The 14,579-nt window shown below is 40.7% G+C and overlaps 5 protein-coding genes across 5 annotated transcripts; 3 read left to right on the forward strand and 2 right to left on the reverse strand.

Moving 5' to 3' along the window:
- LOC18785066 (17.8 kDa class I heat shock protein) lies at positions 210-1,253 on the reverse strand. Its single transcript, XM_007218458.2, has one exon. The coding sequence runs from the start codon at positions 920-922 to the stop codon at positions 425-427; it is 498 nt and encodes a 165-aa protein (XP_007218520.1). The 5' UTR covers positions 923-1,253; the 3' UTR covers positions 210-424.
- LOC18785098 (UDP-glycosyltransferase 76F1) lies at positions 1,346-3,370 on the forward strand. The gene is made up of 2 exons (XM_007220995.2): positions 1,346-2,261; positions 2,378-3,370. The coding sequence occupies exons 1-2, from the start codon at positions 1,802-1,804 to the stop codon at positions 3,289-3,291; spliced, it is 1,374 nt and encodes a 457-aa protein (XP_007221057.1). The 5' UTR covers positions 1,346-1,801; the 3' UTR covers positions 3,292-3,370.
- LOC18786183 (UDP-glycosyltransferase 76F1) lies at positions 8,374-10,129 on the forward strand. Its single transcript, XM_007217918.2, has 2 exons — positions 8,374-8,986; positions 9,126-10,129. The coding sequence occupies exons 1-2, from the start codon at positions 8,515-8,517 to the stop codon at positions 10,037-10,039; spliced, it is 1,386 nt and encodes a 461-aa protein (XP_007217980.1). The 5' UTR covers positions 8,374-8,514; the 3' UTR covers positions 10,040-10,129.
- On the reverse strand, positions 10,699-12,281 carry LOC18784604 (7-deoxyloganetic acid glucosyltransferase). The gene is made up of 4 exons (XM_020557434.1): positions 11,919-12,281; positions 11,638-11,833; positions 10,935-11,544; positions 10,699-10,852 (listed from the first exon to the last, which is right to left on the reverse strand). Exons 1-4 carry the CDS (start codon positions 12,279-12,281, stop codon positions 10,699-10,701), a joined length of 1,323 nt encoding a protein of 440 aa, XP_020413023.1.
- LOC18786213 (18.1 kDa class I heat shock protein) lies at positions 12,554-13,420 on the forward strand. The gene has a single exon (XM_007218484.2). It carries the CDS (start codon positions 12,740-12,742, stop codon positions 13,202-13,204), a length of 465 nt encoding a protein of 154 aa, XP_007218546.1. The 5' UTR covers positions 12,554-12,739; the 3' UTR covers positions 13,205-13,420.

Below are 14,579 nucleotides of genomic sequence, written 5' to 3' on the forward strand. Positions count from 1 at the left end.
CTAATTAGCTGTTAAATCAAATTAATTAGCATAATTCAACAACTATGAAATCAGACATACCTAAAGGTCATCACTATGAATACTGATTAATATAATCCAACAATTATGAGATCGGACATCACTATAAAATGATTCCTATTTTGTTTGCCGGTGATGTTTTCCATTCCAATTATTATCAATTTAAATTTCTATCTTTTCACACAAAAGAAGAAAGAAAACCAAAAACTATTTTATTATTACTGATCCAAAACTCAACTACACAGCTGAGAGAATACATCAAACTCTCAATCTTAACTTCTTAACTGAAAAAAAAACACACCACACACGTCAATATGCCAAGCCTGTCATATTTTTTATTTTATTTTATTTTAAATTCACACTCGATAATACTTTTACTGGAAAGAAGCCCCTGTCTAGTCCTTTCTTAGCCAGAAATCTCAACGGCCTTAACATCAGGCTTCTTCCCCTCCTCTTTGGGCACAGTCACAGTCAGCACCCCGTTCTCCAAACTAGCCTTCACCTCCCCCACCTTCGCGTTCTCAGGCAGCCTGAACCGCCTCAGGAACTTGCCGCTGCTCCTCTCCACCCTGTGCCACTTGTCGTTCTTCTCCTCCTTCTCTCTGCTCCTCTCTCCGCTGATCTGCAGCACCCTTCCTTCCTCAACCTCCACTTTCACCTCCTCCTTCTTCAGCCCCGGAAGGTCCGCCTTGAACACGTGCGCCTCCGGCGTCTCCTTCCAGTCGATCCTTGTGTTCGCCACCGCCGCCGTCTCGCTCGCCAGCTCCGACCGAGGACCTGACGAGACCGCGTTGCTACCGCCGCTGATCAACGGGAAGTCCTGGAATGGATCCCAGATGTCGAGAGAGAATGGGTCGAAGACGTTAGTCCTTCGGCCGCCGAAGACGCTTGGAATCAAAGACATTGTGAGTGAAGAGTGTTTGAATTGTTGGCTAATTGAACTGGTTTGAATTGCTTTGCCAAATTGCTTTTCTGTGTTGGTACGTTGGGAGGGAAGATGAGGTATTTATAACGAGAAGACCGGGGCATTTTCGTAATTGTGTTACTGTCCCTCGTCCCTTCCTGATATTTCAGGAGGATGGAGGGAGCGAAGAGAAGTGTCTGGTATTTTCTGTAGTGGGGAAGAGGTTTCCAGAGACAGAGAGAGACCTTTATGGATTGTGACATTTTACTTGTTGACTGTTGTGGAATAGGATCCAGGCCATATTCAAGAAAGAAGGAGGCTAAAGCCCAATGGGAACGCCCAACAAACGAAAACAAAAGTTAACAAATAGCCCAAGGGAGAAAGAAGCCTAGATAACAACTTCACATATACACCTTTTTTATTGCGGGAGGAGAAGGATGTTATTTTTTAAAATTATTATAGCGAAAGAGAATTGACAACCAGCTTCACCCCGTTGGACTAAGCCAACTTGTATTCTTCCACCTCGTTGACTTATTCAAGTGTTAGCAAACATTGCCATCTGTGGGTGACTAAATGTTTGTAAAGGATAAGTATGGCTCTCCAAATTCATCGAAAAGTCTGCCATACGTATTAATCTAAGGACCTAAAAGTTTTAAGTCGTGAGATCAGCGGCTGAGAAAAATATTTTACTTTGAATTCAAACCCTCCACTGACCCATCAATCACAAAGGGTTGTGGTGTGGGTTGCCTGTGTAGACCAGTCATATGAATCTCACAATAAAGAAAAATATATTGCCTGTAAGAATTCAAGTAAGTAGCAAAGTATGAGAATCTCAGAATCAGAAGCCCAAGCAAACAGAGTCAGTGATTCTGAATTCTAATGGAGCAAAGCCGAGGCCTGAGATTGATACTTCTCCCACTGCCATTTCAAGGCCATATAAACCCCATGCTACAACTGGGCAACCTTCTTCACTCCAAAGGCTTTTCCATAACCATCGTCCACACCAAGTTCAACTCTCTCAACCCTTCAAGCCACCCACACTTCACCTTCCACTCAATCCCTGTCGACTTATCTGAATCGGAAAAAGCTTGCCGTCCTGTTTCTCTTCTAAACGCTAAATGTGTTGAGCCTTTCAGGGAATGCTTGGCTACCTTGTTATCCGATGCAGAGGAGGATCCTGTTGCTTGCTTGATCTCAGACCCTTTCTTTCACTTCACTCGATCAGTTGCAGAGAGCTTTGAGCTCCCAAGGATTTTGATAAGGACTGGGGGCGCCACTTCCCTTGTTGTTTATGCTGCTTTTCCACTCTTGAAGGAAAAGGGTTACTTCCCAATTCAAGGTACAATTTCAAAGTTTCTTTCTTTCTTTCTTTCTTGGTTTTCTTTGTTCATTGCCTAATTGCATGCACTGGACAAACTTATATAATTTCTAGTTTCTGTTTTTGACCTTGATTAGATTCTCGACTAGAAGAGCCGGTGACAGAGCTGTCACCTCTCAAAGTTAAAGACCTGCCCGGGAAGGACAATTCTGACCCTGAGAGTATTTACCAACTGATAACCAACATGGCAAATGAACCCAAGGCCTCATCTGGACTCATTTTCAACACTTTCGAAGACCTTGAACAACATGCACTTGCCACACTTCGCCAAGAAACTTACCCCAATATTCCAATTTTCCCAATAGGCCCATTTCACAAGTGTGACTCTGCACCCTCTTCTTCAACTGGCTTATTAGCAGAAGACCAGAGTTGCATTTCATGGCTAAACACTCAAGCACCGAAATCTGTTGTGTATGTTGGCTTTGGGAGCATTGCTGCAGTCAAAGAGGCTCAGTTTTTGGAGATAGCTTGGGGACTAGCCAACAGCAACCATCCATTCTTGTGGGTGGTTCGACCCGGATTAGTCCATGGATCATCAGAACCATTGCCTGATGGGTTTCTCGAGAGTTTGAATGGGAGGGGTCACATTGTGAAATGGGCTCCACAAAAAGAAGTGCTGGCCCATCCATCTGTTGCAGTGTTTTGGACTCACAGCGGCTGGAATTCTACATTGGAAAGCATCTGTGAGGGGGTCCCTATGATTTGCATGCCATGTTTCGGTGATCAAATGGCCAATGCAAGATATGTGAGCCATGTTTGGAAGGTTGGGGTGCAGATAGAGCATGGCATCGAGAGAGCTGAGATTGAAAGAACCATTAATTTGTTAATGGTGGAGAAAGAAGGGGAAGAGATCAGAGACAGAGCAATGGAGCTAATGGAGAAGGCAAATCTTTGCCTCAAAGAAGGTGGCACTTCATACCAATCTTTGGATGGCTTGGTCAAACATATTTTATCAATAAAATCCTTTGCTTTTGGAAAGCAGAGTGAGTGATCATGAATTTGTTTGTATGTGTCCTTTATTACAAAACCAGAAGCGAACAGCAAACCGATTGAAAGTGAGACTCTGTTTCCCTGTTCCTTTTAATAAATGATGGTCCATCTTTTGTATCATAAAATGTAGTTGGGTTGTGCTTGAAAAATGTCGGTGGGGAGGGCGTACGGAAACCTAGCAAATGCTGCAAATTACAGTTGAGAAAACAACTTCTTGCCGCTGCTCCTCTCCACCCTTTGCCACTTGTCGTTCTTCTCCTCTCTCCGCTGATCTGCAGCACCCTTCCTTCCTCAACCTCCACTTTCACCTCCTCCTTCAGCCCCGGAAGGTCCGCCTTGAACACGTGCGCCTCCGGCGTCTCCTTCCAGTTGATCCGCGTGTTCGCCACCGCCGCTGATCAACGGGAAGTCCTGGAATGGATCCCAGATGTCGAGAGAGAATGGGTCGAAGACGTTAGTCCTTCGGCCGCCGAAGAAGCTTGGAATCAGAGACACTCTGAATTTGTGAGTGAAAAAGTGTTTGATTTGTTGGCTAATGGAACTGGTTTGAATTGCTTTGGCTAATTGCTATTCTGCGTTGGTACGTTGGGAGGGAAGATGAGGAATTTATAGCGAGAAGACACGGGCATTTTCGTAATCCAGAGAGTTTTTACTTGTTGACTGTTGTGGCGAAAAAAAAGAAGATATATATGTGAAATGGTTATAGCAATCCAGAGACAAGTGGCATAAGATCCACGTACATGCAAATAGAGGGGCTATTGTGACTTTTTCCTTGTTGACTGTTGTGGAATAAGGGTCCAGCCCATATTCAAGAAAGAAGGCAACAAACTGGAGGCTAAAGCCCAACAAGCGAAAACAAAGTTAACAAAACCATCTTCCCCAAATATTCAAAACCTAAATCTAATTAACCCCATATATTAACTAACGGTTTGGCTAACGGAAGGGGTAAATTATAGAGTTTTCAGGAGTTTGAGTATGTACTCGTAAATATCTTTAAAATTAAGTATGAACTTGAAAATTATCCTATAATTTGGTGGGTTTTATGTAGTTTGTCCTATATATTATGCCACCCATATCTTTAGGTTCTAATTTCAACTTTCTTCTAATGTCTTCTTTGTTTATTTCTCTTTAAACCCTCTCCAATGTTTTTCTCTTTCCAATGAATTGCTTGGATTGCCCATCTCCTCTTTGATATCTCTCTGGCCAAAGGCACAATTGAAAAAACATAAAAATAAAGTTATTTAGTTAGACCGACAACTAAGTTCACATGTGTAGAAAAACTCGCATAATTTCAACGATATAACTCATTTAAAGTACTAATTAATTTTTCTCCTATTAATAAAATATTATCACATTTCTCTATAATAAAAAATAAGGCACCTCTAACAACTACAACGCACGGAAAAAAACACCCCATTTCTTTAAAGGGCAGTCAAAGAATATAATTTTCCACTGCCATGTGCATAGATTGCAAAGCAATGCCAATGAGTTGTCCCTAGTGCACTCAGCCATGACTTAAAGAAATATGGTTTTGGGCCCAAGAGAAGAGAAAAATAAATAAATACGTTGGCATTTGCATTTTCAGCTAGCACATGGCTTCCGTTATAAATTCGAGTTTCTTTGGATATGGGTTATTAATGCAGGTGAAGAAAACAAATACACCTCTTTCTTTTTTCTTTTTTTGGGTAATATTCCTAAGTGCTTGGGTTTATATTATTATTATCTGTTGCTTTGTCCCATAAGAGTATATTAGTGATTTGCTCCATGAACTTGTACCTAACTTTTGATTGACCCCATATCTTTTTTATTATTATAGAAAATTAAGGATATGAACTTCTTTTTTTCACCAATTTCTCCCTTGCCGTCTAAATCTGCAACATCTCACCCAATTTGCCGTTAAATTTGAGGGCAAAATGATCATTTTATACATTAAAAATAAATAAAAAATGAAAAATAAAGTAAAAACCAGAAAATTCAAAAAATACTCTCTCTCTCTCTCTCTCTCTCTCTTTTCAGGTGTAGACGAAGAAAACCCAAGGGGGAGGGGGTAAAAAAACAGAAGGGAGGAGGTGAGGGCAGGGGTCTTTGGGGTAGGGGATTGGTTTGGGAGTGGAGGGTGGTGGTCATGGGGAAATGGGAGGAGAAGAAAAACCAAGAGGAGGGAGGAGGGGGGGCAGGATGGCCTGGGTTTGGGGATGAAAATACAGAAGGGGGAGGTTGGGGGAAGGGTCTGTGGGTGTGGGGGATTGGTCTGGGAGTAAGGGATGGTGGTCATGGGGAATGGGAGGAGGAAGGGAGGAGATGGAAGGGGTTGACATTAGGTTTACTCTTTTTCTTCAATTTTTTCCAAAAAATTTTTTTTTTTTAAAAATTTAACTAAAAATTGGATGAAATGTTGAGAATTTAGACGGTATGGAGGAAATTGGCCAAAAAAAGAAGTTCATATCCTTAATTTTAAAAAAAGGAAGAATAAGGGGTCAATCGAAAGTTAGATACAAGTTTAGGAGGCAAATTACTAGTATACCCGTTCCATATTTTCTTCCATTCCATGTAACCTCATCAAAAGTCAAGAATCTCACTGCCTTTGATAACATGGATTGAGCTCAACATGCAAGGTAGGGTGTAGCTCAATGTGCATTGGTTTGGGCAGTCAAGTTAAAGACTTTGCTTTCACAAAGTAACTCCCAAATGTTGAAGATTAATCAACTTACAAAAGATGGGCAGCAATGCACTGAAACGAAAAGCTGCTGCTGGCTTCCATTGTTTGGAGAAAATATAAAGTGAGAAGGCATTATTGAGAAGAAGCGTTGCGCATAAAGAAATCTTGTTTTGGTATTTTGCTTCCATGCTTTGCTTTTGTTCAGGGACAACTTGAGAGCCCTTCAACTTTTTGTCACAGCAGTTGAAAGTTTGAAACTGGAGCCTCTTTGTGTTGAATTGGTAGGTGGGGGCACCACACACGCCTACCAACAACAGGTCCAAAACAACACATGCCCACTACCAGTTTTTGCTATGATTGATTTGGTCTGGCCTCATGAGATGGCAATTGCAGCTTTCTGTTATGGCTATTATGTCAAAATTTCAGCTGTGTTCTCCAACCTGGCTCATTTTTATTTATTTTTCATTGAGAACTGGTTTAGTTATCGAGATGAGTAGCATGATAGAATAAGTCAGGATTTAATTAGTCAAATGCAATCTCTGTTAAATCCAAACCTTCTGTCAGGAGACAACATCACATTATGAGAGGAAGCAGAAAAAAAGAATAGGAATGTAAGTTAAATGGACTAGTTACCCAAATTGTTACATGATCTTCTCTCTGGTTTTGCACAGCAGTGAATGAATAAAGACTCAAATATTTTCGTCTCCCTCCTGCTCTACATTTACTTTAAACCAAATTATCACTCCACCCATCTATGCCACAGACTGAAATTAACAGGCCCTTAACTGGTTGATTTCCCAAATTCCATACATGCACTTAATTCCCAAATATCACTCCATCATCTGGACAATTTCTAGATTTCTATGTTCAGGGTAGCAGAGAAGTCTTTCAAAGAAAAGTTTTATTGTTGAATTTTCTTAGGAAACATATAAACTGAAAAGTAAAGCATACAGGGAACCAGAACAAACAGAACATCAGATATATGGCCAAAGAAAACCCTTCAAAATTTGTCCACATAATATCAACATATATGCAATTATACCAACACCTAAGCTGACCCTGAATGTTTTATTGTCCATATAACAGTAAGGAACCAACAACTGATTTTCTTGTTAAGAAAAACTAAACCCAAAAACAACATCCATGATTGATTGATGCGTACGCAACCCGAACCAGTCATCAACCTTCAAAAGAAGATCCCTGTTTTGATGGAATTCGGATGGCAAACAAGATACATTGAGATTAAGCATTGGCCATGTAGTTGAAGAAAACTATCATTCACAAAATTGCCTTCAGCTAGTCTTCAACTTTCAAAATTGGCATCATAAGAGCAAGAAACAATCAGGTTGAGTGATAGATAGAAGTTCAGAAACAGGACAATCTTGAAACCACAAACACAAAAAAGGAGATTGGAAATGCATAACCCAAACAAAAGCAACTTCACTTCACCAATGACTTAAAGAAACAGAAAAAGGGAGGGGAGAGAAAGGGGCTTGTTTGCCTGTTGAGAAAGCTTGTTAACTTTTAGGACAAACCACATAAAACCCCCCAAACTATAGGGTCATTTTCAAATTTATATCCAATTTTAGAGACATTTACGATTACATACTCAAACTCCCGGAAATCCTACAAATTGCCCCCTCCGTTAGCCAAATTGTTAGTGAATCTGTTACATACTGATATGACGAATGTGGGATCCATTTTTTAATAACATGGATTCCTAGTGGACAAAACAAATAAGAAAAAATTATCTACTTTTTTAAAATTTTAAAATCATTATTAAATTATTTTTTTAAAATGAAAAAAAAATATCTCTTCTCTCCTCCTAGCCCCCAGCCACCGTAACCACCACCCAAGCTTACTCAGGCCACCCATCCCCAAATCCAGAAGCTCCGCCCCATCCCAACCTCCCCCACCATATAGTAAATTCACAATTTTTTATATTTAAAAAAAATTTAAAATTAAAAGAAAAATCAGATAATGGATTCCATTTTTATAAAACACAACTACCCATTATCTTTTTTAATTCTAAAATAAATTTTTAATTTTAAAAATAAGCCCATCGTAGACGCCGAAATGCGTGGAGAGAGAATAATTTATTATAACGGAAGAGAATTGATAACGCAATTCCTCAACTACCTTCACCCCGTTGGACTAAGCCAACTTCTATTCTTCCACTTCGGTGTTAGCAAACATTGCCATCATACATACAGCGATTGTATGCTTATATACACGGGTGTTGCCATATGCGGTCACGTGGGTGTTGTTTATGTTATTAAGTAGGCAATTTCCAGTGCCCTGCTAATTTCTCATTTGAGTCTTCTTATTCTTACCTACAAGTTAAGTCGTGAGTTCGGTGGCTGAGAAAAAGATCATACTTTGAATTCAAACCCTCCACTGACCCATCAATCACAAAGGGTTGTGGTGTGGGTTGCCTGTGTTGACCAGTCATATAAATCTCACAACAAAGAAAAATATATTGCCTATAAGAACTCAACAAGTAGCAAAGTACAACAATCTCAGAATCAGAAGCCAAGCAAACACAGTCAGTGATTCTGAATTCTAATGGAGCAAAGCAGAGGTCTGAGATTGATACTTTTCCCACTGCCATTTCAAGGCCATATAAACCCAATGCTAGAACTGGGCAACCTTCTTCACTCCAAAGGCTTCTCCATAACCATCGTCCACACCAAGTTCAACTCTCTCAACCCTTCAAGCCACCCACACTTCACCTTCCACTCAATCCCTGTCGACTTATCTGAATCTGAGGCCTCCATGAAGGAAGCTGGCCGTCTTCTTTCTCTTATAAACGCTAAATGTGTTGAGCCTTTCAGGGAATGCTTGGCTACCTTGTTATCCGATGCAGAGGAGGACCCTGTTGCTTGCTTGATCTCAGATCCTCTCCTTCACTTCACTCGATCAGTTGCAGAGAGCTTTGAGCTCCCAAGGATTCTGTTAAGGACTGGGGGCGCCGCTTCCTTTGCTGTCTATGCTGCTTTTCCACTTTTGAAGGAAAAGGGTTACCTCCCAATACAAGGTACAAGTTCAAAGTTTCTTTCTTTCTTTGTTGGTTTTCTTTGTTCATTGCAATTTGCCTGTATATATCAAGACAACAAAATTAATGTTTAAAATTGCTTGCACTTATAAATTCGGTTTCTGTTTTTGACATTGATTAGATTCTCGACTAGAAGAGCCAGTGACAGAGCTGTCACCTTTCAAAGTTAAAGACCTGCCCAGACTGGACACTTGTGACCCTGAGAGTTTTTACCAACTGATAACCAACATGGCAAATGAACCTAAGGCCTCATCTGGACTCATTTTCAACACTTTCGAAGACCTTGAACAACATGCACTTGCCACACTTCGCCAAGATTCTTACCCCAATATTCCAATTTTCCCAATAGGCCCATTTCACAAGTGTGACTCCGCAGCATCCTCTTCTTCAACTGGCTTATTAACAGAAGACCAGAGTTGCATTTCATGGCTAAACACTCAAGCACCGAAATCTGTTGTGTATGTTAGCTTTGGGAGCATTGCTGCAGTAAAAGAAGCTCAGTTTTTGGAGATAGCTTGGGGGCTAGCCAACAGCAACCAGCCCTTTTTGTGGGTGGTTCGACCCGGATTCGTCCACGGATCAGAACCATTTCCCCGTGGGTTTGTTGAGAGTTTGAATGGGAGGGGTCACATTGTGCAATGGGCTCCACAGAAACAAGTACTGGCTCATCCAGCAGTTGGAGCCTTTTGGACTCACAATGGTTGGAATTCTACATTGGAGAGTGTTTGTGAGGGGGTCCCTATGATTTGCATGCCATGTTTCACTGATCAATTGGTGAATGCAAGATATGCAAGTGATGTTTGGAAGGTTGGGTTGCAGTTAGAAGATGGGATGGAGAGATGTATGATTGAGAAAACAATAAGAAAACTAATGGTGGAGAAAGAAGGGGAAGAGATCAGAGACAGAGCGTTAAAGCTGATGGAGAAGGCAAATCTTTGCTTCAACCGAGGTGGCTCGTCATGCCAATCCTTGGATGGATTGGTTAAACACATTTTGTCATTAGAACCATTTGTTTTTAAAACTCAGAGTCAGTGAATCCACAATTTGGTGTTTGGGTTATTGAACTAGATTATCTAATAACCACTACGTAGATTTCCAATTATAAGTACTACAAGATTTCTATTACAGCCAAGCTTTTGATTTATGCATTATGTTCTTCTCTTAAGCAAAAACTGATCATGTTGGCCTTGTTTATAGAAGTTCGCAAGTAGAGGCTTGTTGCAGGCTCCTCCTTCGAATGTCGTCAATCAGACTGTTGAAAGTTAAACCGAGCCAAACGAATCCAAAGCCAAGTTTTAATATTTTATCCATTTTGTGAAAGCATGAGAGCATGTTGTCGGCTGGATATGCTTTGTTTATTGGCTCAATGAGCTAATTTTGTATTACTCTTATGAGGCATGCTGTCGGTTGATGTCTCTAGGCAACTTTTCTCTCTTTTTGCTGAAAAGTCTCCCTGTCTCTCGAAGAGACGTTGTCTCTATTTTGTAATGAGAGTTGTAGCAAAAACATTATTATTGAATGTGAACTCATCTGTGAGGTAGCTTCAGCTTTTTCTCTCTATTCTTTCTGAGTTTATGTGAGATCATTTTGTGGCTGCTTGAGCATTGAGAAGCTGCGTTGTTGATCCTGGCATTTTGAGTATTCTGTTTTTCTAAACAGACGTTCTAAACTGCAATAAGAAGAACCACCTTGATTCACACTTGCTCTTGCCAATCTGCCATCTCTGTTGCTGATTTCATAAACTCAACCTTCCTCTCCCCCATCAAATCCCTAATCATTTTCTCAAGGATCACTCTGTCACACCTATCTTTCATGTCAAATCCCAGCTTCCACACCTCACTCACAAGCCTGCTGTTCACCATTTGATCAGCAAAATAAGATCAACACATCATTGTCACCCCAGCGACTATGCTCTCCAATATTTTCCAACCACTCTGTCCAGAACCCACCAATGGCCTGGTGCTTCAAGACCTCCTCTGGTGGTGCCCAACCCACCATGTACCCTCTCTCCCTCGTACCAGCCAACAGCTCCTCCGGAGCCTGACCCTCACCGCCGTCCCCCACCACCGAGTCAGGCCTCATAACCCACAAAAACCACACCAAACCATACCAAATCTCCATAAGTTCATCCCTTGTCATGACTGTTATGCTTCCAAAGCTTACATGGAGAACTGATTTTGGGGGCTGGGCGTCAAGCCATGCCATGCAGCTCCTGTCTTCTTCCCAGAGACTGTTTGATGCAATTGGCGCTGTTCCTTTGATTGATGCCAGCCTTGAGCTTAGGTGGGTGTGGAGTGATCCAATGGCATAAGTGTTGGGAATGTGATCACGTATATGATAGAGTGCTGGTGCTTCCAGTTCTTCAAACGTGTTCACTATGAGTGAGTCGGCTCTGACATTGCCTTGGCTCTGTCTTATTACAAATTGCAGAGTTTTATCAGCAGCAACATTGCTGGTGCGGCAAAATCCTGGGAGGTCCCGCCGCAGCAAAATGTCTTCCATTCCTGGCACAGATGTTATCAGAATATCCATTTCGCTTTCTGAAAACATGTTCAAATAAATTGACTGTTCATAACTTCATAGATCAAATGTAAATATATTACATGGGACTAAACTATAGGAATATATGTTACCTTTGAAGGGAAGCTCACTGGCTTCAATGAGTTTTGGGATACCAAAATAAGACCAGTAGCAAGAAGCACTTATGGTACGGAAAGAGATGCTCATAAGTCCAATCTCTTTGGCAATGTCAGTTGCAAAGTTCATGATCCCATCAGCCACAACACAGGCCAAGAGTCCAAGCCCAATTGAGCAGAAATCACCATTTCTCTGAATAGTGGTTTGGTCACACAACTTACAGAATCAAACATCTCTAGCATTCGAGCACCCGAACGTGGGTGGTCATCTGGTAGACCGTCGGTGATGCTGTCGAAACGAAATCTGGGATAGCGAAGTGGGATTGAATGTCGATGTGACGAAGAAGACGATTATGAACGAAGTGGGAATTGAGGAAGGTAATGTGGAAGTTGGCAAGGCAGAGTAGCTCTGCAAAGTTGAGCGTTGTAGTGACATGACTTTGCAATGGCAAAGGGAAGATGAGAACATGAGGACCACTTGATCTTTGATCCAATTCCATTGAAAACTTATAAACTATGAGGTCTGGAACTACGTGCTCCCAGTTCTTGAGTGCATGCATCTTATATTTACCAATTCTGAACTGTACCATGCAGGAGTTGTGATCATTGATCAACATCTCTGAACGACCACATTTACACATTTTGAGCTGATTTGTTGAAGCATGTAAAATTTATGTGGCATGGTCTCTGAAATAGAATTAACCCAACTTTTTGTAAAGCCAAGCCCAACCCAACCTAACCTAACCCAACCCAACTCAACTCTTGGAGATGAAAAATAGCACTGGGCTTTTGTTTTGGGTTGGAAAGAATCGAAATTGACACCAGGGTTTGCCGCAGGACACGTAGAGGCTCTGCATGTTGGAAGAAGTTGGTGGAAGTTTATAGAAGTCTCTGGTTTTTAGTTCCTATTTTGGATAACTACAGAACTCTCGGTTTTAGATTGGAATTATTATTGTAGATCTAAAAGAACCATGAAGGTGCCTGAACCTTCTTTGTCACCCTATATATGTACCTCACTCAACACCAACCTCATCAGATATAATTAATCTTCCAAAGCTTAATACCCCTCACTCAAAGCAACCCAAATCTCTCAACCCAAATGGCTCTAAGCCTCTTTGGTGGCCGACGAAGCAACGTCTTCGATCCGTTCTCTCTTGACATCTGGGACCCCTTAGAGGGCCTTGGCACTCTGGCCAACATCCCACCCTCTGCTCGCGAAACGACTGCCATCGCCAACACTCGCATTGACTGGAAAGAAACCCCAGAAGCCCACATCTTCATCGCTGACCTCCCGGGGCTGAAGAAGGAGGAAGTGAAAGTTGAGGTTGATGACGGGAAGGTGCTTCAGATTAGCGGAGAGAGGAGCAGAGAGCAGGAGGAGAAGAACGACAAGTGGCACAGGATTGAGAGGAGCACCGGCAAGTTTTCGAGGAGGTTCAGGTTGCCGGATAATGCGAAAATTGATCAGGTAAAGGCTAGCATGGAGAATGGGGTTCTCACCGTGACTGTGCCCAAGGAGGAGGAGAAGCGGCCACAGGTCAAGGCCATTGACATCTCTGGCTAAACTAAATCCTCAACCTCAATCAACTCAACTGCACCTCCCCTTTGAGCTAAATCGTAATTATGTTAAATAAGCTTGGTTTGTTTTGTTAATCTCTTGTGTTTAGTTTCCTGTATTTTAAGTTTCTGTGTCTGTCTGTGAGAGTTGAGTGACAGAGTGCTATTTTTCATGTACGGTTTGTTCTGAAATATAATAAATTTTTATATTTTGTTTGTTAAATTTTTGCTTAATTTTGGATTAAAACGAGTACATTACTTAGCAGGACGGTCCAAAATACCCAATTTAAGCTACATTTATTTACCGACGCCTGGACCATAAAACAATACAGCAAAGCTTAATTATTTACTTAATTAAATTAAATTAACCAGAAATCTCAATGGACCTGATATCGACCTTCTTGGCCGCCTCCTTAGGCACTGTGATAGTGAGCACGCCATTTTGCATCCCAGCCTTCACCTGATCCACTCTCGCGTTTAGGGATGGCAACAGGCAAGTTTGGAGCCGGGTATGTGTTAGGATCCTTGACAAGTGAATTGGATTCTATCCATCCTAGCCCCCCATTCCTATCTTTTAAGTGTAGGATTTAACCTTAGCCCATCCCTCTCTTTAAGATTTGATGACATTTATACCTTTTGGAGGTTAAAAAAATGCATGAATGAAATTGTTTATTTAAATTTATCTTTTATTGCCTCATTTTCTTCCCCGACTATGACAATATCATTTCCGAATAAGTATGACAATACCATTCTCGTCTTCGTCTCTATCTCCGTCTCTTTTGAGTTTTACTTCCCTGATCCGAATCCCTTTTTTTATTAATAAATATTTAATAAATTTTGGAGTTCTTTAATTTAAGTCTAAAATTTTTAGTCTCTTTTGAGTTTTACTTCCCTGATCCGAATCCCTTTTTTTATTAATAAATATTTAATAAATTTTGGGGTTCTTTAATTTAAGTCTAAAATTTTTAGTTGTCATTGGATTTAGTTCACACTTTTTTTGCTATAAATTTGGGTTTATTGACTTTTATTAATTTTTTTTCTTGTGTTAATTTTATCCTTTGAGGTAAATAAGAAAAGAACATTAATTGAAAATTCAAATTAATGTATCGATTCTTTCCTTCTAAATGGATTTCATATTGTAAATTTTGAATCCTTCTATTGCTGCCATGAAACATCTGTACAACAACAAAAAAAGGTTTCGTCAAGTAAAATACTTTAACAATTAACTATTGCAATATTTACTATATATATAGTACAATTTAAGTCACGAAAGTAATGACCTACATATTTTATCTTACAATAAAACTTTAGACCTATAGGCAAGCACTAACATAAAACTGTACCTATCCATAAGGTTGATTTGTGAGGTTTCAAGCATAAGA

Source organism: Prunus persica, chromosome G2, assembly GCF_000346465.2.
Source record: "Prunus persica cultivar Lovell chromosome G2, Prunus_persica_NCBIv2, whole genome shotgun sequence".
Taxonomy (NCBI): domain Eukaryota; kingdom Viridiplantae; phylum Streptophyta; class Magnoliopsida; order Rosales; family Rosaceae; genus Prunus; species Prunus persica.